Source organism: Diplotaxodon limnothrissa, linkage group LG16 (genome assembly GCF_057381915.1).
Source record: "Diplotaxodon limnothrissa isolate DT_005_m linkage group LG16, D_limnothrissa_male_GT1.1, whole genome shotgun sequence".
Classification (NCBI taxonomy): Eukaryota; Metazoa; Chordata; class Actinopteri; order Cichliformes; family Cichlidae; genus Diplotaxodon; species Diplotaxodon limnothrissa.
Window position 1 is genome coordinate 33,218,323 of NC_140611.1, and position 24,548 is coordinate 33,242,870.

General features: G+C 40.9%; 5 protein-coding genes and 1 pseudogene across 8 annotated transcripts in view; all 6 read right to left on the bottom strand.

Annotated features, from left to right (window-relative positions):
* Positions 1-24,548, bottom strand: part of LOC146616506 (collagen alpha-3(VI) chain-like) — a 104,409-nt gene that overhangs the window by 72,629 nt on the left and 7,232 nt on the right. The window contains exons 2-7 of one of the 3 annotated variants that reach the window (XM_085375162.1): positions 24,104-24,218; positions 23,096-23,728; positions 21,011-21,607; positions 18,601-19,194; positions 17,150-17,773; positions 16,463-17,050 (exon numbers count right to left, since the gene is read on the bottom strand). In XM_085375162.1, the coding sequence (XP_085231288.1) occupies positions 16,463-17,050; positions 17,150-17,773; positions 18,601-19,194; positions 21,011-21,607; positions 23,096-23,728; positions 24,104-24,194 (3,127 nt within the window). In that variant the 5' untranslated portion in view covers positions 24,195-24,218. The remainder of the gene's footprint in view (positions 1-16,462; positions 17,051-17,149; positions 17,774-18,600; positions 19,195-21,010; positions 21,608-23,095; positions 23,729-24,103; positions 24,219-24,548) is intronic. The other 2 variants (XM_085375163.1, XM_085375164.1) reach the window with 2 other exon arrangements.
* LOC146616522 (collagen alpha-3(VI) chain-like) lies at positions 528-3,616 on the bottom strand. Of its 2 annotated transcripts, XM_085375172.1 has the most exons (3): positions 3,094-3,616; positions 2,236-2,835; positions 1,273-1,981 (listed from the first exon to the last, which is right to left on the bottom strand). In XM_085375172.1, the coding sequence occupies exons 1-3, from the start codon at positions 3,614-3,616 to the stop codon at positions 1,365-1,367; spliced, it is 1,740 nt and encodes a 579-aa protein (XP_085231298.1). In that variant the 3' UTR covers positions 1,273-1,364. The 2 variants fall into 2 exon arrangements, with proteins under 2 accessions (XP_085231299.1, XP_085231298.1); XM_085375173.1 differs by lacking the exons at positions 2,236-2,835; positions 3,094-3,616 and adding an exon at positions 528-1,168 and having other exon boundaries at positions 1,388-2,153.
* LOC146616523 (collagen alpha-3(VI) chain-like) lies at positions 5,575-8,682 on the bottom strand. Its single transcript, XM_085375193.1, has 4 exons — positions 8,145-8,682; positions 7,287-7,886; positions 6,439-7,032; positions 5,575-6,215 (listed from the first exon to the last, which is right to left on the bottom strand). The coding sequence occupies exons 1-4, from the start codon at positions 8,665-8,667 to the stop codon at positions 5,575-5,577; spliced, it is 2,358 nt and encodes a 785-aa protein (XP_085231319.1). The 5' UTR covers positions 8,668-8,682.
* On the bottom strand, positions 9,644-12,781 carry LOC146616524 (collagen alpha-3(VI) chain-like). Its single transcript, XM_085375165.1, has 4 exons — positions 11,978-12,781; positions 11,295-11,876; positions 10,582-11,178; positions 9,644-10,405 (listed from the first exon to the last, which is right to left on the bottom strand). The coding sequence occupies exons 1-4, from the start codon at positions 12,612-12,614 to the stop codon at positions 9,780-9,782; spliced, it is 2,442 nt and encodes an 813-aa protein (XP_085231291.1). The 5' UTR covers positions 12,615-12,781; the 3' UTR covers positions 9,644-9,779.
* LOC146616525 (collagen alpha-1(XII) chain-like) lies at positions 14,425-15,488 on the bottom strand. The gene has a single exon (XM_085375192.1). It carries the CDS (start codon positions 15,335-15,337, stop codon positions 14,675-14,677), a length of 663 nt encoding a protein of 220 aa, XP_085231318.1. The 5' UTR covers positions 15,338-15,488; the 3' UTR covers positions 14,425-14,674.
* LOC146616526 (collagen alpha-3(VI) chain-like) lies at positions 15,548-16,344 on the bottom strand (annotated as a pseudogene).

Below are 24,548 nucleotides of genomic sequence, written 5' to 3' on the forward strand. Positions count from 1 at the left end.
GCAGAGGCCGTGAAGACGTTATCCCTCAAGTACCGGAGAGCTGCTCCAGTGTTGAGGGGTCGTCCGCCTTTGTGCCTCAAACCTCTGACACTGTCAAGGACCTCTCTTTTTGTGGTGTAAGTGTTCAGATAGAACTGGACGGCTGGATCGCTGCTGTACTGAACAACCGACACACGGTCTTTGCCATCATCCACACTGAGTGTGTCTACTTGTTTTTGGACAAAGTCTCTCATAGCTGGGAATCCACTTCTAGTAGCATCAGATCCATCCAGCAAAAACACCACATCCCTTCCTGCTGGCTGTCTGACCACTAAGAGACATGAGATTTACCATATGTTTAACTTGGTCAATCAAATATTTTGCAGCTAAAAAGCACCATGGTAAAAGTGAACTCTTTCTTTACAACCACAACTATTTTATAAAAAAAACAAAAAACGAAAACGAAAACAGAACAAAAAAAAAAGGAAAAACAATCCACTGGCTGATTAAACACAGCAAAACCAAATGATTTCTTTTCACACTGTTTCCTACAATGATACTGGACTTTGAAGATGGGTCATGTTCTTACCAGTTACTGTTGGGGTCAAAGGTGTGACCCTCATTGGCACTGTGCTCATTACAGAAGAGAGCTGTTCTTGAACATTGGGAAGGTCAGTGAACTCAGACACAGATACAGCATGACTGGGCTCGCCAGTTATGGTCTGAAGTTCTCTGGGGTTAGAGCCTCGGGTTCCAATTGCAATGGTCAAGACACCCAGCTGTTTGAGAGCAGAGGCTGGTTCATCAATACTGTCAAATGATCTTCCACCAGTGATCAATATTAGGACCTGCGGAACTCCTGATGGCCGCCTGCTTCCGGCAGAGGCCGTGAAGACGTTATCCCTCAAGTACCGGAGAGCTGCTCCAGTGTTGAGGGGTCGTCCGCCTTTGTGCCTCAAACCTCTGACACTGTCAAGGACCTCTCTTTTTGTGGTGTACGTGTTCAGATAGAACTGGACGGCTGGATCGCTGCTGTACTGAACAACCGACACACGGTCTTTGCCATCATCCACACTGAGTGTGTCTACTTGTTTTTGGACAAAGTCTCTCATAGCTGGGAATCCACTTCTAGTAGCATCAGATCCATCCAGCAAAAACACCACATCCCTTCCTGCTGGCTGTCTGACCACTAAGAGACATGAGATTTACCATATGTTTAACTTGGTCAATCAAATATTTTGCAGCTAAAGAGAAACATCTTGAAATTGAACTCTTTCTTCGCAAGCACAACTATTTAAAGAAAAAAACACAATCCACTAGCTAACTGAACACAGCAAATCACATTTGGTTTCTTTTCACACTGTTTCCTACCATGATACTGGAGATTACAAAGGAGTCACGTTCTTACCGGTCACTGTTGGTGTCATGGGCGTGGCCCTCACTATCACTTTGCTCATTACAGAAGAGAGCTGTTCTTGGACACTGGGAAGGTCAGTGAACTCGGACACTGACAGAGCATAACTGGGCTCATATGATATTTTCTGCAGCTCTCTAGCATCTGAGGTCCTAGTTCCAATGCCAATCACATAAATGCCCTGCTGTTTGAGAGCTGAGGCTGGGCTATCTACATTGTCAAAAGACCTTCCCCCAGTTAGTAAGATCAATATCTGTGGGACACCCTGCAGGCGTCTACTTCCAGAGGAGTTTGTAAAGACGTTGTCTCTGACGTATTGGAGAGCTGCCCCAGTGTTTAGGGGTCTTCCTCCTCTGTGTCTAAGCCCTCTGACCGAGTCCACCACATCCTCCCTTGTGGTATATGTGTTCAGATAGAAATGGACCTCTGGTTCTCTGCTGTACTGGACCACAGAGACATGGTCTTTGTTTTCTCCCACATTGATTTTCTCCACCATTCTCTCTACAAAATCACGCATGGCAGGAAAGCCATTCCTTGTGCCATCAGAACCATCCAGAAGGAATACAATATCTTTTCTGTCACGTGAAGCTGAGAAAAGACAGTAGGACAAAAAAATGAAAACCTTTCACAAAGCTTGTGAGATTATCTTTCACTGGCACACTAATATTTTAACAACACTAGCCTGGCCTACTTCTGTTTTAGAAAGACCACAGCATGCTACCAACTGGTTTGAAATGCACAAAAAACCTATACACACATCACATTCATTTATTTGCTTTTCCTCACTGTAGCTAAAATTAATAACTTTTGGAGCAAGCAACAGGATGTGTCTGACAACGTACCAATTACGGTTGGTAATTCTGGGGTGACTTCAAAAACTGCAGCTTCCACAGAGGACTCAAGTTGCTGTTGCACTTTGGGTAGGTCAGTAAGTTCAGACACAGATAGAGCATAACTGGGCTCGCCAGTTATGGTCTGAAGTTCTCTGGGGTCAGAGCCTCGGGTTCCAATTGCAATGGTCAAGACACCCAGCTGTTTGAGAGCAGAGGCTGGTTCATCAATACTGTCAAATGATCTTCCACCAGTGATCAATATTAGGACCTGCGGAACTCCTGATGGCCGCCTGCTTCCGGCAGAGGCCGTGAAGACGTTATCCCTCAAGTACCGGAGAGCTGCTCCAGTGTTGAGGGGTCGTCCGCCTTTGTGCCTCAAACCTCTGACACTGTCAAGGACCTCTCTTTTTGTGGTGTACGTGTTCAGATAGAACTGGACGGCTGGATCGCTGCTGTACTGAACAACCGACACACGGTCTTTGCCATCATCCACACTGAGTGTGTCTACTTGTTTTTGGACAAAGTCTCTCATAGCTGGGAATCCACTTCTAGTAGCATCAGATCCATCCAGCAAAAACACCACATCCCTTCCTGCTGGCTGTCTGACCACTAAGAGACATGAGATTTACCATATGTTTAACTTGGTCAATCAAATATTTTGCAGCTAAAAAGCACCATGGTAAAAGTGAACTCTTTCTTTACAACCACAACTATTTTATAAAAAAAACAAAAAACGAAAACGAAAACAGAACAAAAAAAAAAGGAAAAACAATCCACTGGCTGATTAAACACAGCAAAACCAAATGATTTCTTTTCACACTGTTTCCTACAATGATACTGGACTTTGAAGATGGGTCATGTTCTTACCAGTTACTGTTGGGGTCAAAGGTATGACCCTCATTGGCACTGTGCTCATTACAGAAGAGAGCTGTTCTTGAACATTGGGAAGGTCAGTGAACTCAGACACAGATACAGCATGACTGGGCTCGCCAGTTATGGTCTGAAGTTCTCTGGGGTCAGAGCCTCGGGTTCCAATTGCAATGGTCAAGACACCCAGCTGTTTGAGAGCAGAGGCTGGTTCATCAATACTGTCAAATGATCTTCCACCAGTGATCAATATTAGGACCTGCGGAACTCCTGATGGCCGCCTGCTTCCGGCAGAGGCCGTGAAGACGTTATCCCTCAAGTACCGGAGAGCTGCTCCAGTGTTGAGGGGTCGTCCGCCTTTGTGCCTCAAACCTCTGACACTGTCAAGGACCTCTCTTTTTGTGGTGTACGTGTTCAGATAGAACTGGACGGCTGGATCGCTGCTGTACTGAACAACCGACACACGGTCTTTGCCATCATCCACACTGAGTGTGTCTACTTGTTTTTGGACAAAGTCTCTCATAGCTGGGAATCCACTTCTAGTAGCATCAGATCCATCCAGCAAAAACACCACATCCCTTCCTGCTGGCTGTCTGACCACTAAGAGACATGAGATTTACCATATGTTTAACTTGGTCAATCAAATATTTTGCAGCTAAAGAGAAACATCTTGAAATTGAACTCTTTCTTCGCAAGCACAACTATTTAAAAAAAAAAAAAAAAGACAATCCACTAGCTAACTGAACACAGCAAATCACATTTGGTTTCTTTTCACACTGTTTCCTACCATGATACTGGAGATTACAAAGGAGTCACGTTCTTACCGGTCACTGTTGGTGTCATGGGCGTGGCCCTCACTATCACTTTGCTCATTACAGAAGAGAGCTGTTGTTGGACACTGGGAAGGTCAGTGAACTCGGACACTGACAGAGCATAACTGGGCTCATATGATATTTTCTGCAGCTCTCTAGCATCTGAGGTCCTAGTTCCAATGCCAATCACATAAATGCCCTGCTGTTTGAGAGCTGAGGCTGGGCTATCTACATTGTCAAAAGACCTTCCCCCAGTTAGTAAGATCAATATCTGTGGGACACCCTGCAGGCGTCTACTTCCAGAGGAGTTTGTAAAGACGTTGTCTCTGACGTATTGGAGAGCTGCCCCAGTGTTTAGGGGTCTTCCTCCTCTGTGTCTAAGCCCTCTGACCGAGTCCACCACATCCTCCCTTGTGGTATATGTGTTCAGATAGAAATGGACCTCTGGTTCTCTGCTGTACTGGACCACAGAGACATGGTCTTTGTTTTCTCCCACATTGATTTTCTCCACCACTCTCTCTACAAAATCACGCATGGCAGGAAAGCCATTCCTTGTGCCATCAGAACCATCCAGAAGGAATACAATATCTTTTCTGTCACGTGAAGCTGAGAAAAGACAGTAGGACAAAAAAATGAAAACCTTTCACAAAGCTTGTGAGATTATCTTTCACTGGCACACTAATATTTTAACAACACTAGCCTGGCCTACTTCTGTTTTAGAAAGACCACAGCATGCTACCAACTGGTTTGAAATGCACAAAAAACCTATACACACATCACATTCATTTATTTGCTTTTCCTCACTGTAGCTAAAATTAATAACTTTTGGAGCAAGCAACAGGATGTGTCTGACAACGTACCAATTACGGTTGGTAATTCTGGGGTGACTTCAAAAACTGCAGCTTCCACAGAGGACTCAAGTTGCTGTTGCACTTTGGGTAGGTCAGTAAGTTCAGACACAGATAGAGCATAACTGGGCTCGCCAGTTATGGTCTGAAGTTCTCTGGGGTCAGAGCCTCGGGTTCCAATTGCAATGGTCAAGACACCCAGCTGTTTGAGAGCAGAGGCTGATTCATCAATACTGTCAAATGATCTTCCACCAGTGATCAATATTAGGACCTGCGGAACTCCTGAGGGCCGCCTGCTTCCGGCAGAGGCCGTGAAGACGTTATCCCTCAAGTACCGGAGAGCTGCTCCAGTGTTGAGGGGTCGTCCGCCTTTGTGCCTCAAACCTCTGACACTGTCAAGGACCTCTCTTTTTGTGGTGTACGTGTTCAGATAGAACTGGACGGCTGGATCGCTGCTGTACTGAACAACCGACACACGGTCTTTGCCATCATCCACACTGAGTGTGTCTACTTGTTTTTGGACAAAGTCTCTCATAGCTGGGAATCCACTTCTAGTAGCATCAGATCCATCCAGCAAAAACACCACATCCCTTCCTGCTGGCTGTCTGACCACTAAGAGACATGAGATTTACCATATGTTTAACTTGGTCAATCAAATATTTTGCAGCTAAAAAGCACCATGGTAAAAGTGAACTCTTTCTTTACAACCACAACTATTTTATAAAAAAAACAAAAACGAAAACAGAACAAAAAAAAAGGAAAAACAATCCACTGGCTGATTAAACACAGCAAAACCAAATGATTTCTTTTCACACTGTTTCCTACAATGATACTGGACTTTGAAGATGGGTCATGTTCTTACCAGTTACTGTTGGGGTCAAAGGTGTGACCCTCATTGGCACTGTGCTCATTACAGAAGAGAGCTGTTCTTGAACATTGGGAAGGTCAGTGAACTCAGACACAGATACAGCATGACTGGGCTCGCCAGTTATGGTCTGAAGTTCTCTGGGGTCAGAGCCTCGGGTTCCAATTGCAATGGTCAAGACACCCAGCTGTTTGAGAGCAGAGGCTGGTTCATCAATACTGTCAAATGATCTTCCACCAGTGATCAATATTAGGACCTGCGGAACTCCTGAGGGCCGCCTGCTTCCGGCAGAGGCCGTGAAGACGTTATCCCTCAAGTACCGGAGAGCTGCTCCAGTGTTGAGGGGTCGTCCGCCTTTGTGCCTCAAACCTCTGACACTGTCAAGGACCTCTCTTTTTGTGGTGTACGTGTTCAGATAGAACTGGACGGCTGGATCGCTGCTGTACTGAACAACCGACACACGGTCTTTGCCATCATCCACACTGAGTGTGTCTACTTGTTTTTGGACAAAGTCTCTCATAGCTGGGAATCCACTTCTAGTAGCATCAGATCCATCCAGCAAAAACACCACATCCCTTCCTGCTGGCTGTCTGACCACTAAGAGACATGAGATTTACCATATGTTTAACTTGGTCAATCAAATATTTTGCAGCTAAAGAGAAACATCTTGAAATTGAACTCTTTCTTCGCAAGCACAACTATTTAAAAAAAAAAAAAAAGACAATCCACTAGCTAACTAAACACAGCAAATCACATTTGGTTTCTTTTCACACTGTTTCCTACCATGATACTGGAGATTACAAAGGAGTCACGTTCTTACCGGTCACTGTTGGTGTCATGGGCGTGGCCCTCACTATCACTTTGCTCATTACAGAAGAGAGCTGTTGTTGGACACTGGGAAGGTCAGTGAACTCGGACACTGACAGAGCATAACTGGGCTCATATGATATTTTCTGCAGCTCTCTAGCATCTGAGGTCCTAGTTCCAATGCCAATCACATAAATGCCCTGCTGTTTGAGAGCTGAGGCTGGGCTATCTACATTGTCAAAAGACCTTCCCCCAGTTAGTAAGATCAATATCTGTGGGACACCCTGCAGGCGTCTACTTCCAGAGGAGTTTGTAAAGACGTTGTCTCTGACGTATTGGAGAGCTGCCCCAGTGTTTAGGGGTCTTCCTCCTCTGTGTCTAAGCCCTCTGACCGAGTCCACCACATCCTCCCTTGTGGTATATGTGTTCAGATAGAAATGGACCTCTGGTTCTCTGCTGTACTGGACCACAGAGACATGGTCTTTGTTTTCTCCCACATTGATTTTCTCCACCACACTCTCTACAAAATCACGCATGGCAGGAAAGCCATTCCTTGTGCCATCAGAACCATCCAGAAGGAATACAATATCTTTTCTGTCACGTGAAGCTGAGAAAAGACAGTAGGACAAAAAAATGAAAACCTTTCACAAAGCTTGTGAGATTATCTTTCACTGGCACACTAATATTTTAACAACACTAGCCTGGCCTACTTCTGTTTTAGAAAGACCACAGCATGCTACCAACTGGTTTGAAATGCACAAAAAACCTATACACACATCACATTCATTTATTTGCTTTTCCTCACTGTAGCTAAAATTAATAACTTTTGGAGCAAGCAACAGGATGTGTCTGACAACGTACCAATTACGGTTGGTAATTCTGGGGTGACTTCAAAAACTGCAGCTTCCACAGAGGACTCAAGTTGCTGTTGCACTTTGGGTAGGTCAGTAAGTTCAGACACAGATAGAGCATAACTGGGCTCGCCAGTTATGGTCTGAAGTTCTCTGGGGTCAGAGCCTCGGGTTCCAATTGCAATGGTCAAGACACCCAGCTGTTTGAGAGCAGAGGCTGGTTCATCAATACTGTCAAATGATCTTCCACCAGTGATCAATATTAGGACCTGCGGAACTCCTGATGGCCGCCTGCTTCCGGCAGAGGCCGTGAAGACGTTATCCCTCAAGTACCGGAGAGCTGCTCCAGTGTTGAGGGGTCGTCCGCCTTTGTGCCTCAAACCTCTGACACTGTCAAGGACCTCTCTTTTTGTGGTGTACGTGTTCAGATAGAACTGGACGGCTGGATCGCTGCTGTACTGAACAACCGACACACGGTCTTTGCCATCATCCACACTGAGTGTGTCTACTTGTTTTTGGACAAAGTCTCTCATAGCTGGGAATCCACTTCTAGTAGCATCAGATCCATCCAGCAAAAACACCACATCCCTTCCTGCTGGCTGTCTGACCACTAAGAGACATGAGATTTACCATATGTTTAACTTGGTCAATCAAATATTTTGCAGCTAAAAAGCACCATGGTAAAAGTGAACTCTTTCTTTACAACCACAACTATTTTATAAAAAAAACAAAAAACAAAAACGAAAACAGAACAAAAAAAAAAGGAAAAACAATCCACTGGCTGATTAAACACAGCAAAACCAAATGATTTCTTTTCACACTGTTTCCTACAATGATACTGGACTTTGAAGATGGGTCATGTTCTTACCAGTTACTGTTGGGGTCAAAGGTGTGACCCTCATTGGCACTGTGCTCATTACAGAAGAGAGCTGTTCTTGAACATTGGGAAGGTCAGTGAACTCAGACACAGATACAGCATGACTGGGCTCGCCAGTTATGGTCTGAAGTTCTCTGGGGTCAGAGCCTCGGGTTCCAATTGCAATGGTCAAGACACCCAGCTGTTTGAGAGCAGAGGCTGGTTCATCAATACTGTCAAATGATCTTCCACCAGTGATCAATATTAGGACCTGCGGAACTCCTGAGGGCCGCCTGCTTCCGGCAGAGGCCGTGAAGACGTTATCCCTCAAGTACCGGAGAGCTGCTCCAGTGTTGAGGGGTCGTCCGCCTTTGTGCCTCAAACCTCTGACACTGTCAAGGACCTCTCTTTTTGTGGTGTACGTGTTCAGATAGAACTGGACGGCTGGATCGCTGCTGTACTGAACAACCGACACACGGTCTTTGCCATCATCCACACTGAGTGTGTCTACTTGTTTTTGGACAAAGTCTCTCATAGCTGGGAATCCACTTCTAGTAGCATCAGATCCATCCAGCAAAAACACCACATCCCTTCCTGCTGGCTGTCTGACCACTAAGAGACATGAGATTTACCATATGTTTAACTTGGTCAATCAAATATTTTGCAGCTAAAAAGCACCATGGTAAAAGTGAACTCTTTCTTTACAACCACAACTATTTTATAAAAAAAACAAAAAACGAAAACGAAAACAGAACAAAAAAAAAAGGAAAAACAATCCACTGGCTGATTAAACACAGCAAAACCAAATGATTTCTTTTCACACTGTTTCCTACAATGATACTGGACTTTGAAGATGGGTCATGTTCTTACCAGTTACTGTTGGGGTCAAAGGTGTGACCCTCATTGGCACTGTGCTCATTACAGAAGAGAGCTGTTCTTGAACATTGGGAAGGTCAGTGAACTCAGACACAGATACAGCATGACTGGGCTCGCCAGTTATGGTCTGAAGTTCTCTGGGGTTAGAGCCTCGGGTTCCAATTGCAATGGTCAAGACACCCAGCTGTTTGAGAGCAGAGGCTGGTTCATCAATACTGTCAAATGATCTTCCACCAGTGATCAATATTAGGACCTGCGGAACTCCTGAGGGCCGCCTGCTTCCGGCAGAGGCCGTGAAGACGTTATCCCTCAAGTACCGGAGAGCTGCTCCAGTGTTGAGGGGTCGTCCGCCTTTGTGCCTCAAACCTCTGACACTGTCAAGGACCTCTCTTTTTGTGGTGTACGTGTTCAGATAGAACTGGACGGCTGGATCGCTGCTGTACTGAACAACCGACACACGGTCTTTGCCATCATCCACACTGAGTGTGTCTACTTGTTTTTGGACAAAGTCTCTCATAGCTGGGAATCCACTTCTAGTAGCATCAGATCCATCCAGCAAAAACACCACATCCCTTCCTGCTGGCTGTCTGACCACTAAGGGATATAAAGTTTTCAACATGTTTATCTTGGCCTGTCAAATGTTCTTCAACATAAAGCCATTTATTCAACTCACACTCATTGTTTTCTTTTTTTCTTCTTTAATTAGAAATACAGTTGCTGATTAATTTTTACTCACCTCTAATTCACTTAAATAAAATCTACATATTAAAATTAACGTATTAAATTTGACAAATCATTTAAATTCTTACCTCCCATTGTTTCCCCTTCAACTGCCATTTTAGTAAAGTGACTCTTCAAACTTTCCTGAATTCGAGGCAGATTTACAAAGTCTGGGACTGAGTATTTGAAATTTGGGTTTGATGAAATCATTTCCATCTCAGCTGAATTGGACATTCTTGATCCAATTGCAAATGTAGTGACACCTGCTGTTTTAAGCATACTTGCTGGTCCTCTTGGAGAATCTCTTGATCTTCCACCAGCCAATACAATAAGTATTTGTTTGACTCCTTCATCTTGTCGACTTCCAGCATTTGGAACAAAGACATTATCCTTCACAAATTGCAGTCCTGCCCCAATATACTGTGGCCTTCCACCTTTGGGTTTAAGACTTGTAATGTGCTTTAGGACATCAGCTTTTGTTTTGTAAGTATCCAGATTAAAGTTAAGTTCAGCATTGTTGCTATACTGCACAACTGCAACTTTATCTTTTCTTTGGTCCAGGTCAAAGCTCGCAACCATTTTGGCAACAAATTCACGTATGGCACTGAAACTCATCCTGACATCATCAGATCCATCAATGAGAAATACAATATTTCGTTTTATGCTGGAGCTTGAACCTAAAAAAATTCAAAATCATGTAAATGTCTAAATGTTGTTTCTAACCAATTCAACAGTCATCAAATTACTGTTGAAGACACTTCAGCATGAGGTTTACAAGGTTTGTATTTAAATAATATTAAATGAGATATTTGTTTAATCAAACTTCATATCATCAAATGTTATTTTCACTTACCCACATGAGGTGTGATAGTACTTTTGAGAGAGGATATGACAGACAGCAACTGCTCTCTCACATGAGGAAAGTCAGAAGTATTCTTTATAAAATACATTGCTGTAGGAGCTAATTGTTCCATCTCAAACCTATCAGCATTATTCACACCAATGCCAAAAAGAACAATTCCCACATTTCGGAGCCTTTCTAATGGACCTAAGATTTCATCATTTGAATTTCTTCCACTGAAGAGTATCAGTATCTGTGGGACTGCATGCAGTGCTCTGCTTCCAGATGAAGCAGTGAAGACATTATTTTTCACATAATCAAGGGCTACACCAATGTTCACAGTGGACCCTCCTTTCAGTTTCATGTTGTCCAAATGATTAATGATATCATCTTTCATTAAGTATTTGTTTAGAAGAAACTCAGTTGTGGGCTCTGTGCTGTACTGGATTAAAGCAACTTGTGCTTTTCTTGGCCCAATTTCTATTTGCTTGACAAACTCTCTGACAAATTCCAAAGCTTGTTGTTCACTTGGTTGCATATCATCAGATCCATCAAGAAGAAAAACAATATCAGCACTCTGGAATCCTGTTTCTGCTGTCACAGATGTATCTGAAATGGGTTATGAAATATTTTACAACATTTACCTCTTACATATAACCTAAACGATAATCATGATATGCAATCATGTCCAGAAGGAAGCTATTATAAATTGTTGTTACTCTTACCAATAGTTGAAAATTCAGTTGTTTCTTTAGTGCCCCTCAACATGGCTTCCACTGATGGATCTAAGCTTTGTAGATTATTATAGTTTGTGACATAAAAATAATGTGCTGGTGTATAGGAGATAGTTTGCATTTCCAAAGTATCAGCATTCTCCGTTCCAATACTAAAGGTTTTGATGCCATTGTCTTTGAGTGATTGTGCTGGTCCTCTGACATCATCTCCAGATCTTCCACCACTAAAAACATACAGATACTGAGGGACCAAGTCTGCACGTCTGCCTCCAACTGAAGCAGAAAAGACGTTGTCTCTGACAAACTCCAGTGCTTTTCCAATGTTCAGTGGTCTTCCAAATTTATGTCTCATTGTTCTTATGGAATTGAGCACATCATTCTTGGAAGAATAAGAATTCAAGTAAAAATTAACAGTGGCATCACGACTGTACTGAACAACAGCCACTTGGTCTCTATCATTGCCCAAATTTAAACTTTCCACAGTTTTTTCAATAAAGCTTCGTATTTCTTCAAAACCATTCAGTGAGTCATATGATCCATCAATGAGAAACACTACATCATTTTTCTTAGAATCTGCAAAAAAAAAAAAAATGTAAACAGAATGTGACAATGACGGTTTCTGAAAATCCTCCAAACTCTCTTCTTTACTAGATAATGAAAACATTGATTCTTACCGAGACCTGCTGTGGGAGCAATTTGTTCTACATGGTGCAAAGCCTCTCTTATCAATGCCAACACATCTTCCTGAACACTAGGAAGTTGTCCATATTCAGCAACTGGGAGCGCGTACTTGGGTTCATGAGCTATTGTCTGTAGCTCTAGAGTGTCAGCATCAGATGTCCCAATTACAACTGAAATGGCACCAATTTGCTTCATCATTCTGGCTGGGGTTCTTATGTCATCTGCAGATCGTCCACCAATCAGTAGTATGAGTATCTGTGGAATTCCCTCCTGACGTCTACTACCAGACATAGGGGTATATACATGTTCCTTCAAGTACTGGAGAGCAGCTCCAATGTTGTGAGGATAACCCCCTTTGTGTCTCAGACCATTTACTGCTTTAAGAATATCATTCTTTGTTGAATAACGACTCAAGTTAAAATTAATCTCTGCAGTGTCACTGTACTGGACCACAGCCATGCGATCTTTGTTTATATCAACGTTTAGATGCTTTGTTATCCTCTTTACAAAGTCAATAATATCTGGGAATTTTTGCTGAGAATCATCAGAACCATCAAGCAAAAAAACAATGTCTCTTCCGTTGGGATCTGTAATCAAGAGGAATTTGAACAAACTGGTTGATGATGACATTGAAAAATAAAATTGTTCTTGTAAATATGCATTTATCCTGCATACACAGCTTGTGCTTCAATTACAACTAATCAAGCAAAGGATTCTGTCAAGCAAAAGATTTGAGTGTGAAGGAGTTCATCATCTATCGTTCACCGAAAATAAGGGATTTCATGTCTGCAACAATCTGACAATCCATTAAGTCGCGCGCCCAGTGTAAGAGCTAACCATTACAACCTTACCGTGCGATGGTGGTTTGATGGCAGGGTTTTTAATCTCCTTCATGGTAGAAATGATTAGTTGTTCAATATCTGATAGATTATTGATATCTGCTGCATGGAAAGCACGGTCTGATTTTTGTGCAATAGACTGAATCTCAAGGGTGTCTGCATGATCTATTCCAACCACAAAAGTTGTTACACCCATTTCATTCAAGTTTTCAGCAGCATTTCTGACATCATCACTGGAACGTCCACCAATTAAAAGAATCAAAATCTGGGGGACACCTTGCTGGTGCCTACTTCCAGAGGAAGCTGTTAAAACATTATCCTTGACATACTGCAGGGCTGCACCAGTATTGAGGGGTTCACCTCCTTTATGCCTCAACCTTCGCAAACTGTCAGCAACATCTTGCTTTGTGTTGTATGTATTTAGGAGAAAATCAACAGAAGGTTCTCTGCTGTACTGCACTACTGAAACACGATCTTTGTTTTTGTCCACACTGAGTGTCTCCATGATTCTTCCAACAAAGCCAAGAACAGCATTGAAGGTTTTCTGCATTTTATCAGAGGAATCCAGTAAAAACACAATATCACGTTGAATGGGTTCATTTTGACCTGCAGGATCTTGACAGAAATGATGATGCTAAGTTAGAGTTAAGCATTATAAGACAGATAGACCATGAAAACATCAATAAAAAGCCTTACCTAAAGGACTTTGTGATTTTTGACTTGGCTGCTGCCGAGGAACCCTTTTTAGAAGTGACACAAGTTGATCATTCATTCTCTCAATATCATCAAATTGAGTTATGGAGAAGGCATAGGAAGGGTCATGTGCAATCATTTGGAGCTCAAGTATGTTTGCATTACTGGTACCCACACAGACTGGAACAATTTTTTCCTGTTTTAGAGCAGCAGCAGCACTTGCAACATCATCTTGAGATCTTCCATCGCTCAGCAGAATCAATATCTGAGGGACACCTTGTTGATGCCGACTACCTGAGGACTCGGCAAAAGCATTTTTTCTTACATAGTCAAGAGCTACCCCAGTGTTGAGGGATATGCCTCCTTTGTGGTTCAAACGTTGGATTGCACCGAGAACATCTTGTTTTGCCATGTAGGTGTTCAAATTGAAATGTGTCTGTGGATCTCCGCTATACTGAACCACAGAAATACGATCTCTGTTCTCATCAACTGTGAGTGTTTCTACCATTTGTTCCACAAAACTCCTTATTGCTGGGAAGTCACTTTGTGTATTATCCGATCCATCCAAAAGGAATACTATGTCTCTTTGAGGAGATTCTAATTCAGAGAAAGAATATGAAAACCTCGTTTAGCAGTCAAACATAAACATAAGCCAAAATGTACTGTAGTGCAATAATTAGCCATTATGTTGTTGGCAAATATACTAAAACTGGTAATGAAATTCAAAGAATTATTGTTTTAAACGATGTGTTAGATGCAACAATTTGTAGGAAAACTGGCTAACAAAGAAAGATATTGAGAAATTACAAGCTAAGTAGCATATTCATCTTTCACGCATGAAAGATAGATTAAAGCCAAACAAGTTCTTTTGTTCAAAAGAACATATTTTCAGTCAATGATGTGATTATCACTGGCTCAAGGGAGAGCTTAAGAAAAGAAAGAAAAGCTCTCTGGAGTACAAGAAAAAAAAAGGATGGCAGCCAACCAAGAAGCAAGTAACACGTAAGATGTGTCTGGCCAGTGAAGAGAATTTAACAAATGTGAAACTGAATCAATGACATTCTTCAGAAAATAATTCAGTTTCATCACATTTGAAATTAAGAAAGACCAAATGAGCAAGAACAGAAACAGCGAGTCAGTTTAAATTTAAATTATATATTACATTTGTTTCTTACCTACAACAGTAGCAGGCTTAGCTGATATTTCTGTCTGGACAAATGCTACTAAATCTGGCTGAATGGACAAAATTTCAGCAAAGAAAGGCAAGTTGAAAACATATCTGGAGGAGAAGGCAATTTTTTGAAGTTCCTCTTGTCCAGCATTTTTCATTCCAATTGCAAAAGACATAACACCGATTTGCTTTAGTCCAAATGCAGCTCTGGAAACATCATCTTTGGATTTTCCCCCAGTGAGCAAAAAAAGAATCTGAGGAACTCCCTCCAGGTGTCTACTCCCAGATGAAGTTGTGAAAACATGGTCTTGCACAAACTGTAAAGCAGCTCCAGTATTGCGAGATTTCCCTCCTTTATGTCGAAGACTTCTTACAGCATAGATAATAGCTTTTTTGGATCTGTGAGTTATTAGGTTGAAGTAAATTGAGGCATCATCACTATACAGTATAACGCCCACTCGAACCTTATCTTCGCCAACGTCCAACTCTTCAACCATTCTTCTGACGAACTCTCGAATAGCTGGGAGACCATTTCTGGAGTCATCTGACCCATCAAGGAGAAACACTATGTCCCTCCGTGTGTCAACTAGATGATACAAGGATGGATAGAAGATTTGCGAATTACGCATTTGAGATGTTCTAACAGTCATGCATATTTATTAGCATGAGCAAGTCAAGCTCAGTGAAAAAACTGAGCTGTAAAGATGTGAGCTATTGCTCTGAAAAGTGGGAAGAAAAACATCTTTTTACCAAAAAAGATGTATAAGACATTTGAATGACTGATCTTCCAAGTGACTTCAAAGTAGTAAGTGAAATGGACACTTGGAAAGAAAAGATAAAACCGAAAAACACACCAAAATTTATTTCTTTTTCAGCTAGAATAGGCTTTTTAGTGAGAACAATCATGAAATTTACACAATAGAAATGGCTTAAATAATGGGGTGAATAATTACCAAAATCACCAAATAAAATCTTATCAATCATTCGAGTTTAGGGATATGTTAGTTTTATGAGAAAATGCAACTGTGCTAAGGAGTAAAACTTGTCCTGATGAAATAATATTAGCTTATACACTGACATGACAGCTTTGTCTTGAGTGTCTTTGTGTCTGTTCAGTGAAATAATAAGTTGTGACTGGACTGAGGGTAATTCAGAAACCTTATATGTGAAACTAGGTTTGAGCGCAATCATTTCCAACTCTGATATTTTGGCATCTCTCACTCCAAAATGTTATGTAAAATGTAATGTTCTTTAAGAGGAAAAGCTGGGCTTCTTGCATTATCAGTGGACAGTTTGCCACTTAATTAAAATCTGGATGATTCCTTTTTAGTCTTCTGCTACCCATGGAGGAAGTAAAGACACTATGCATCACAAACTGTAGAGCTGCACCAATATTATGGCATGTCCCTCATTTGTGCCTTAAAATGTCTATCGCATTTAAATTGTAATTCTTTGTCTTGTGAGAATTTAGATAAAAGCTGACCTGAGTGTTATCTGCAAACTGAACCACAGACAGTCTGTCTTGGTTCTCACTGATATAAAGGTTCTCTGTTATGTTTTTAATGAAGTGTTTAATGTCTGTCAATCCATTTCCAGTGTTATCAGTGCCATCAACTAGGAACACAATATTTATTTTTACAGCATCATCTTGTGTTAAGACAACAATAAGAATCTAATTAAGATTAAAATGGGGTTAACATAAGTTAGATGAGATATAAAGCACCAAAAATTGCAGATTTTGTGAGTTCCGGACACCCGAAAAAAAATAATCTTACCTTGCTGTAGGACGACCTCTAACTCTTCCCTTGGTAGGCTCACATAATTATTCAGTCTTTGCGGTATGGTGCTGAGCTCACTGAATTCCTTAACGTTGAAGGCAAAAGAAGGGTTGTGCGAGATGGCCTCAATCTGCTTTGGGTCTGCGTCCTTGACACCAACACCAAACGGTACAACTCCATCTGTCTTCAGTGCTCCAGCGGGTTCCCTTACATTATCCGTAGATTGGCCTCCAGTCAAAACAATCAGAAACTGAGGGACATTTTGTGCAGCACGACCACCATAACTGCCAGACAGGATGGTGTCTTTCATGAATCTCAGAGCGGATCCTGTGTTTAAACTACGTCCACCAGTCACTCTGAGTCCTTGGACAGCTCTTATCACTTCATCTTTGGTTTTATAAGTGTTAAGGTAAAAACTTAGAGTTGGCCTTTCACTGTGTTGAACCACTGAAACTCGTACCTTGTCATCTCCAATGTCAAGTGGTTCGATTACTTTAATGATAAAATCCTTTATGTAGGCAAAATCTGCTTGAACTCGATCTGTGCCATCAATGAGGAAAGCAACATCTCTTTCAGCTCCAACAACTGAAGGAAAAAAATACAATACACATTTATTTATGTTTTGCCAGATATACAGTTGATCATATTTTTATTAGACAAAGAAAACAGAAATTCCAAACTAACCAGTTTCCTCTTGGAATACTGCCACGTCGGTATCGCCAACCACTGTTACCAACTCTGGCATGATTTGTTCAGCAAGGCCTGGTAAACCAGAGAAGCTTCTTGCATGGAAAGCCAAAGTTGGAACAAAGGCAACATTCTGGAGTAGGGCCTCATCTGCTTGTCCAGAACTGACGGTGAAAGTCAAAACACCAGCCAGAGCCAACCTGTCAGCCACAGATTTAACCTGATCTTGGGGTGGACCACCTGTGATCAGAACCAACACCTGCTGGACTCCTTGCCTTCTGCGTGACCCCCTTGATGAGTGAAACATGTTGTCCAGGGCATAATTCATGGCAGCTCCTGTATTCACAGCTGAGCCTCCGGTCAGCCTGAGTTGAGAGATTTTTTCTACAACCTCTTCCCTGGTCCTGTAGTTGCTCAGGTAAAATTCTATTTTTGGACGGTCAGCAAACTGCAGGAGACCAACCTGGACCCTGTCAGGACCTACATCAAGTTGGTTGATCGTATTGATCATAAAGTCTCTCACATAGGGCAAATTACTGCTTCCAACATAGTTTGAGCCATCCACAAGAAAGACAATGTCTCTGACCATTTTTGTAGTCTCCACTATGGTTTCCTCCGTCACTGAAGAAAAGCACAAAAAATGTATTAATTACTCTCTGTGTAATGCCAAGAACATGTGCTTTCAGTAATAGTGACGCATTGACTGTTGCAACATTTCTCTCTGTGCAAATGAAGAATTTAACATGTAAAGTGCCCAATATTTATTACTTCAATTTGTATTTTTTTAACAATTATTTACAAATATAACAGTGAAGAATATTTCAAACCACAAAGACGTAGTACCAAAGTAGGGAAAAAAATGCCAACTAAACATTAAAAATGTCACTAACACAACTACTTACTCAGGATCAATTTATATTTTTCAGCTGGCATGAAACTGACTCTTGTGTTTATACTCCACACAAATCACAGAATTGTCCTAGTTTTCAATTTTGAATGGAAACTTTTGCTTTAGTTGTTTTTCCACATATTTATTCAAAGTTTTCCTTATCTATCACATTTATCAAAAGTTCATTTTAGTCCTAGGTTTCCCTTTCTAATTATCCTGAATTTCACTGAAAGACAAATCATTACTGACCACTTGAAATGAAAGCAACCAGACTTGTTTTTGATTTCTTAAACTGGACTGGACTTTCCCCTGTGACATTAAGAACCAACTCTTTGATCGACACGGTGGCTCACATGATTGTAGAGTGGGTTAACGACTATCAGTAACAATTCCAAGGGGATAACCCCACCATGGGTTAAATACCTCGGGCTCGCCACAGGTTTTTGACCTGAAAAAGACCCTTGGGTGAGATCGAAATTTCTTCACAAACCAAAGGGTGTCCTGTTGCCTTCATTTCAAGCACTTAGGGGCTCAACAACCTATATAGATGTAGCATTACCTGTTATGGTGGGTACTCCTCCAGCTAAAGTAGAAAGAGCACTTATCATTTTCTCTTTCTTGGTTCTAATCAGTGGTCGTATATCCTTGTCGTAGAACACAGCATCGTCACTAATGGCAATCTGCTTCAGCTGCTGCTCATCAGCTGCCTTTGCGCCTGCAGCCAAGGTCAATACACCTAGTTCCCTCAGGGCACTTGCAGGTTCTTCCACGCTGTCACTGGATCTTTTGCTGGTTAACAACATTACAAGCTGGGGTACACCCTGCTGAATACGGCTGCCCTTCTCTGGCTGCAACATTCTTTCCCGGACAAAGTTCAAGGCTGCTCCGATGTTGACTACCTGTGCTGGTCTTGGTTTGATAGTACTCAAAGCAGAAATGATTTTCTCCTTGGTCCCATGGGTGTTGAGATCCATCTCAACTCTCGGGGAAGCAGAAAACTGTGCAATACCCAATTGAACTTGATCTGGACCAATTGGCATGCTTTCCACAAACTCTCTGATGAAATTCCGCACATTGTTAATGTTTGCTGTTCCCATTGTACCGTCAATAAGGAAAATGATGTCTCGATTTCCAACTGTTTTTGACTGAATAACTGGAAAAAGAAACAACAAAGAACATTACAGTTAGGAGGGAATATTAGATGCTATAATAATCGGTCTATAAGACTAAGTTTTTGGCTGACAAAACTCTGAAAATATATTCTGTTAATAAATGTATATTTTGTATTTGCATTAAATTATTTGGCATGAGGGTAAAGTATTACTGACATGGAAAAAAGTAGGACAAATTCAGATGCCTTCTAATAGACATCAATTACAATTTACAAAATGTTAGAAATGTTGTAACAGCTATAGATCAAGTGATAAAGTGATTTATTTTATTTCCTGAAACCCATATATTTTTATATTTTTACAAAGTACAGCTAGTGTGCATGTTCCTTTGAAAATAAGTTAAATACGCTAAAACTATCAGATTTTAAAAATCAATTTAAACTGCATAAATAATACAAATGCACAAAGCTCTTTCTGTTAACTGATTTAACTAAGATGATCTTATGCCATTGTTAAAAATATATATTGTCTAATAAACCACATTTTGAGCAACATACATCCTAGTTACCTAAAAAAAAAAAAAGCTGTAACTCTTTGTAAAATGTAATTTAAAAAGGAATTCGATTATCTGCTAAAAGCTTAAATTCTGCATTTAATTACAATGATTACAACCTATCAGATACTGAAACTGAGAAATTTGTTTATTGAAAAATACATTATCATTTTGATTTTCTTTTTTCCAGAATCACTCTGGGAAAAGAAGTTGCATCAAATGATTATAAAATAGCATCCCAGAGAGTTAGAGACATTCACTGCTCAGTGATAAACACTTCCACAATTTGAGAATACAAATTCTGAACACAAAATTGAAGAAATAATAAACAATAAAATTTGGATTTCAAAATCTACAGGTATTAAATATTACATATTAAAATATTCTGAGAATCCAAAGACATTTTGTGTAAAAAGGTTGAGGGCCAAAATCACAATGGAACAGTGGATTACCTTTGTAGTGAAAAATAACTGCTGATAAGACTTGTGAAAAGTTTTAAACACATTAGAATCTTACTATTTGCCCATACATTGTTGCCTCTTACATTGAATCTTTTTAATGAGAACATATTTTCCAGCAACATAGCTTTGTAGTAAAAGAGCTTAGATGCTAAACTGGCCTTCCTGCAGTCCAGACCTGTACTCAATTGAAAACATTATGAAATAAAACAATTACAGAAAAGGCCACTGCTGAGCAGATAAAATTATTTACCAATCTTGAATTCACAAAAACTGACCTACAAGACAAGCTAAACATATATACAATCAATTCCAAAAATGTTCTCAGTTTCAACATTTGATATGCTGTTTTTATAATGATTTCTTCTTATTGACATCATATTCCAACTTTTATGGAAACACAAGCACCAGACCTACATACAAATATCTTTTTCTTATTAGGCTGTCTGGTACTAATGACATCTTTATCTTCATCAAACATTTATGTAAGTTAACCCTCTCAGGCTCAAATTAAGTTTTTTGTTGCTAATGCACAACCAAGTCCTGCAGTGGTACTTCTGAGTAAAAGAAAACCTCATAAAATATGTATGTGGGGTAATCAGGTTGTTAGTTTTTAACTGTTGCAAATCGGCAACGTCTGCCTTGAGAGGGTTAATGGAATGGAGTCAAATTTCAAATATTTTTAAAATGGTAATAAGACTTCTAAGTGTTACCACTTCTGTTATAAACTTAAAATTAGGGATATAGAAACTAACCTACCATGTGCACTATAACATATCAATTGAATTATGAAGTCCCCTTCCACAACCGTAATTCCCCGCCAGGGTTTACTGAGAAGTTACATACCTTCTGTGAACTCATTCTGAACTATAATAGTGCGCTGGATCACCCCGTTAATGAGTGGAAGCAGTTGGTCACCAATGTTTGCAACTTCTCTGACATCAGAGGCTGACTGGACAAAACTTATATCTGTAGCAATTGTTTCCAGATCTGCAGTGGCAGTGTCACCAATCGCCACGCCGAATGTGATAACACTGGCCCTCTTAAGAGCTCGGTCACCAGCACCAGTATCATCAGTGGATGGCCCAGCAGTGATAACCACCAACATCTGGGGCACACCCTCGTCAGCCCTGCCCCCAGATGTTTCACTTAAAAGGCTCTCGGCCACTTCCTCCAAGGCAGCCCCCAGGTTAGATTCATCGCCCCCTGTGTAGGTGAGGGCTTTCACAGCATCCAGGAGTGATGATTTGCTGTAAAAGCTATTTAGATAGAACTTTATCTCTGGGCTGCTGTTGTACAGGACCAAGGCCACCCGAACAGTGTCCCTGCCCACATCAAGGCGCTCAATGATTCTCAAAACCAATTCACGCACATAGGGGAAGTTTGCTGCTCCAATGTTCTGTGATCCATCAATTAACAGTACTAGGTCAGCTGTGTCTTGTGCTTTAAGGAGAGAGAGAGAAAACAAAACAAAATGGAACTTGTGAAAGCGTTAAATAAGTGAATCTGAGACAGAGACATAAATCAAAGAACTCGTGCTAGCTGTGTCATTCAGTGAATAAATCAACAACACTGCAAAACATCATACTGCATGTTGGCTGAACCAAGGAGATTTCCTAAAGTCCTGTAATTTGTTGATTACTTTGCTCCATAGATTTTTTTTTTTTTACTTGAATTCAATTCTAATTACAGTAACACTAGAATTTATGTACAGAAAAGTCACAGTGTTTAAACTTTTTCTTATCTACATGTCTTCTGAACAAAAATACATTTTTCTATATGTTTTGAGACAATGTTAGGTCTTAGAGTTGGATGTATCTCACAGTTTTCTATGGGAATAAATTGTGACAGAACATGATCTGCTATTTAAAATCTGGAGCATCTAGGAACATAAAGAACTAAAAGAAAATCTGCAGATGGGCATAATGCATTAAGAATTTCCATTCTAGAGGAAAACAAATGATTAAATATATAAATAGATATAATCTTTTATGATATTTAATATTTAAAAAATAATGTAATATGCCCATTTGTATGAGCTCCGCTGAGTTCAACCACTCCATGCAGACTCTTGTTACAGACCTCAGATGACGTGACCAGTCATGACCCTGTGAACCATCCTTGGTGCCTGCATATTTGCAGTCATTGAGACGTATGATTTTGTTTAAAAAGAGCAAAACCACATATAATGGCAATGCTTCATTTGAAATGAACATGTACCCTTTGGATATTTGAGTATCTTAAATTACCATTCTTCATTACCGTTCGCCTTTCTTATGTCATTAAATTATGACAGCAAATAGATTAGGCTATTTAAAGATAAAAACATTCTCAAAGTGCTTCTACAGGTCAAGGATGTCTCCAGACAGGTTCATCACTGTTTCAAAAACAGAATATTGCACATATTTTACACAGATAGACATTGTGATTGAAAAAAGACAAACACACATGTGCAGGACACATAAGCAGTGGTGCATGGTTAGCTATTGTTAAAAGCTCACAGTTTGATTTTCGGGGGCTTTAAAAGCTTTTAAAGTGTCCCAGAGACCTTGTTATCTTCCAAAGGTTTTAGAAGAGGACACTGGGGAAGATCTGATCTTCTGAAAATGGCGTGTTGAATTATAACAGAAGCCATTTCAGCCTCTATCAGAGACCTACCTTTTGCAAAAGTACCAGGTACAACACCTAATGCAGTAAAGTGAACACATGCAAATCGTACTGTGATCTTTGAAGCATTAGAGGTATATTACATGTTGAAAGACAAATCAAAAAAGTGGTGTTAATGTTGCAGGTGAACAGTGGAAGGTTACTGTGGTTAAAAAAAATCGTTGTGTTAATTATAAAAAGGTCCAGTCACAGCCGCATGTGCAGCAGCTTCTTTCTGCACATGTAGACATTAGTATGGTAGTGACGCTGGTCCCATTTCATTACCTGTCCCTCCTCCAGCCACAGGGGCCTCATTTGCCACAGGAAACCCCCCTGACTGGGTCACTGCATCACAAAGTCCCACAACTAAATCTTGAATTATACTCTGTAAGGCTGGGAAAGTGTCTACACTGAAAACGTGAGTGCTTTGAGGTTGGCTAGCCATCTCCCTGAGCTCCCAGTCCACTGCATCCTGAACTCCAACTGCAAACATCTCCACGCCTGCCATCCGCAGCACTTGAGCTGGCTCGGCAACATCATCCTGCGAGCGGCCGTCTGTTAGCACCACCACCACCTGGGCGACTCCGTCAGCAGCACGGCTGCCCGAAGCAGCAGTCAAATGTGTATGTATCAGAAAATCCAAACCCAAGCCAGTCCGCGTGCCCCCACCACGGTAAGACATAGCCTTGATGTGTGCCAGGACTCCCTGTGCAGTTTTGTAGCTGTTGAGCTGGAACTCAGTGTGAGGCCTGCTATTGTACTGTACAAGGGCAAATTTAAACCTTTCTCCTCCGACCTGGTGCAGAGATTGTATCAAGGTGTACAGAAAGTGTCTGACATGCTCAAAGTTCTCTTGACCCATACTCCATGATGAATCCACTAGAAAGTACATATCAGCTGCCAAACCTTGTGCACAATCTTCCAAAGGGAGTGTTGGGAGGACAAAAGTAAAGACCAGTGAAAAGATGCTAACAAAGTGCACAATATAAATGTACTTCAGTTTGATAGCATCAGTCTGTTTATGTATGTTTAATGTGTCAAATGTATCAGACTTACTCTACTATAGTATCTCTTGAGGTTTTATATTCTAAGTTTTATGTCCCATTTTGAGGTTAACTGTTTGCATTCAGTCTTGAAAGCATAATACATGTAAAAGTCAGAAATGCAAATACAGTTTTATAATCCCTTTGCTTGCATTTGATATTTAAACACTTGCTTATTGAGACCCGGTTCTATCATCTGTAAAATGAGTGCTGCTGCTGACTGCAATGAGATTAAATTAGTTAAACTTACCTTCATCTTCCTGGGCATCGAGTTTAGGAAGAAGTCCTGCAAGCAGGACGACCAGAAGAGCACGTAGCGGTAGCAAATGATGACTCCTCATCTTCAGAAGAAACTAAGAAGGCACCTGTGAAACCAGAATTAGCGAAATATGAGCTATAAAGCATGAATATAAAGTTTATTAACCATAACCATAAAAGAGGTTTTGACACATGGTCAGTGGGCACAGGTGACTCTAGGCAGTGACTGTTAGCTAGGCTTCAACTCAGCAAATTCATGTACCTGAACTGGACCTCTGGTGGTGCTTTTCTAGAATGTTGACAAATAATATGCTTTAGTGTTCAATTAATTGCACTAATAGCTGGTTCAAAATATCTGTGTTCCAATTTTGGTGTGTGGAATGCTGTGTGTGGGAGATGCACCCATTGTACTAGCTGAATGTAGCCTAAAATGTGGT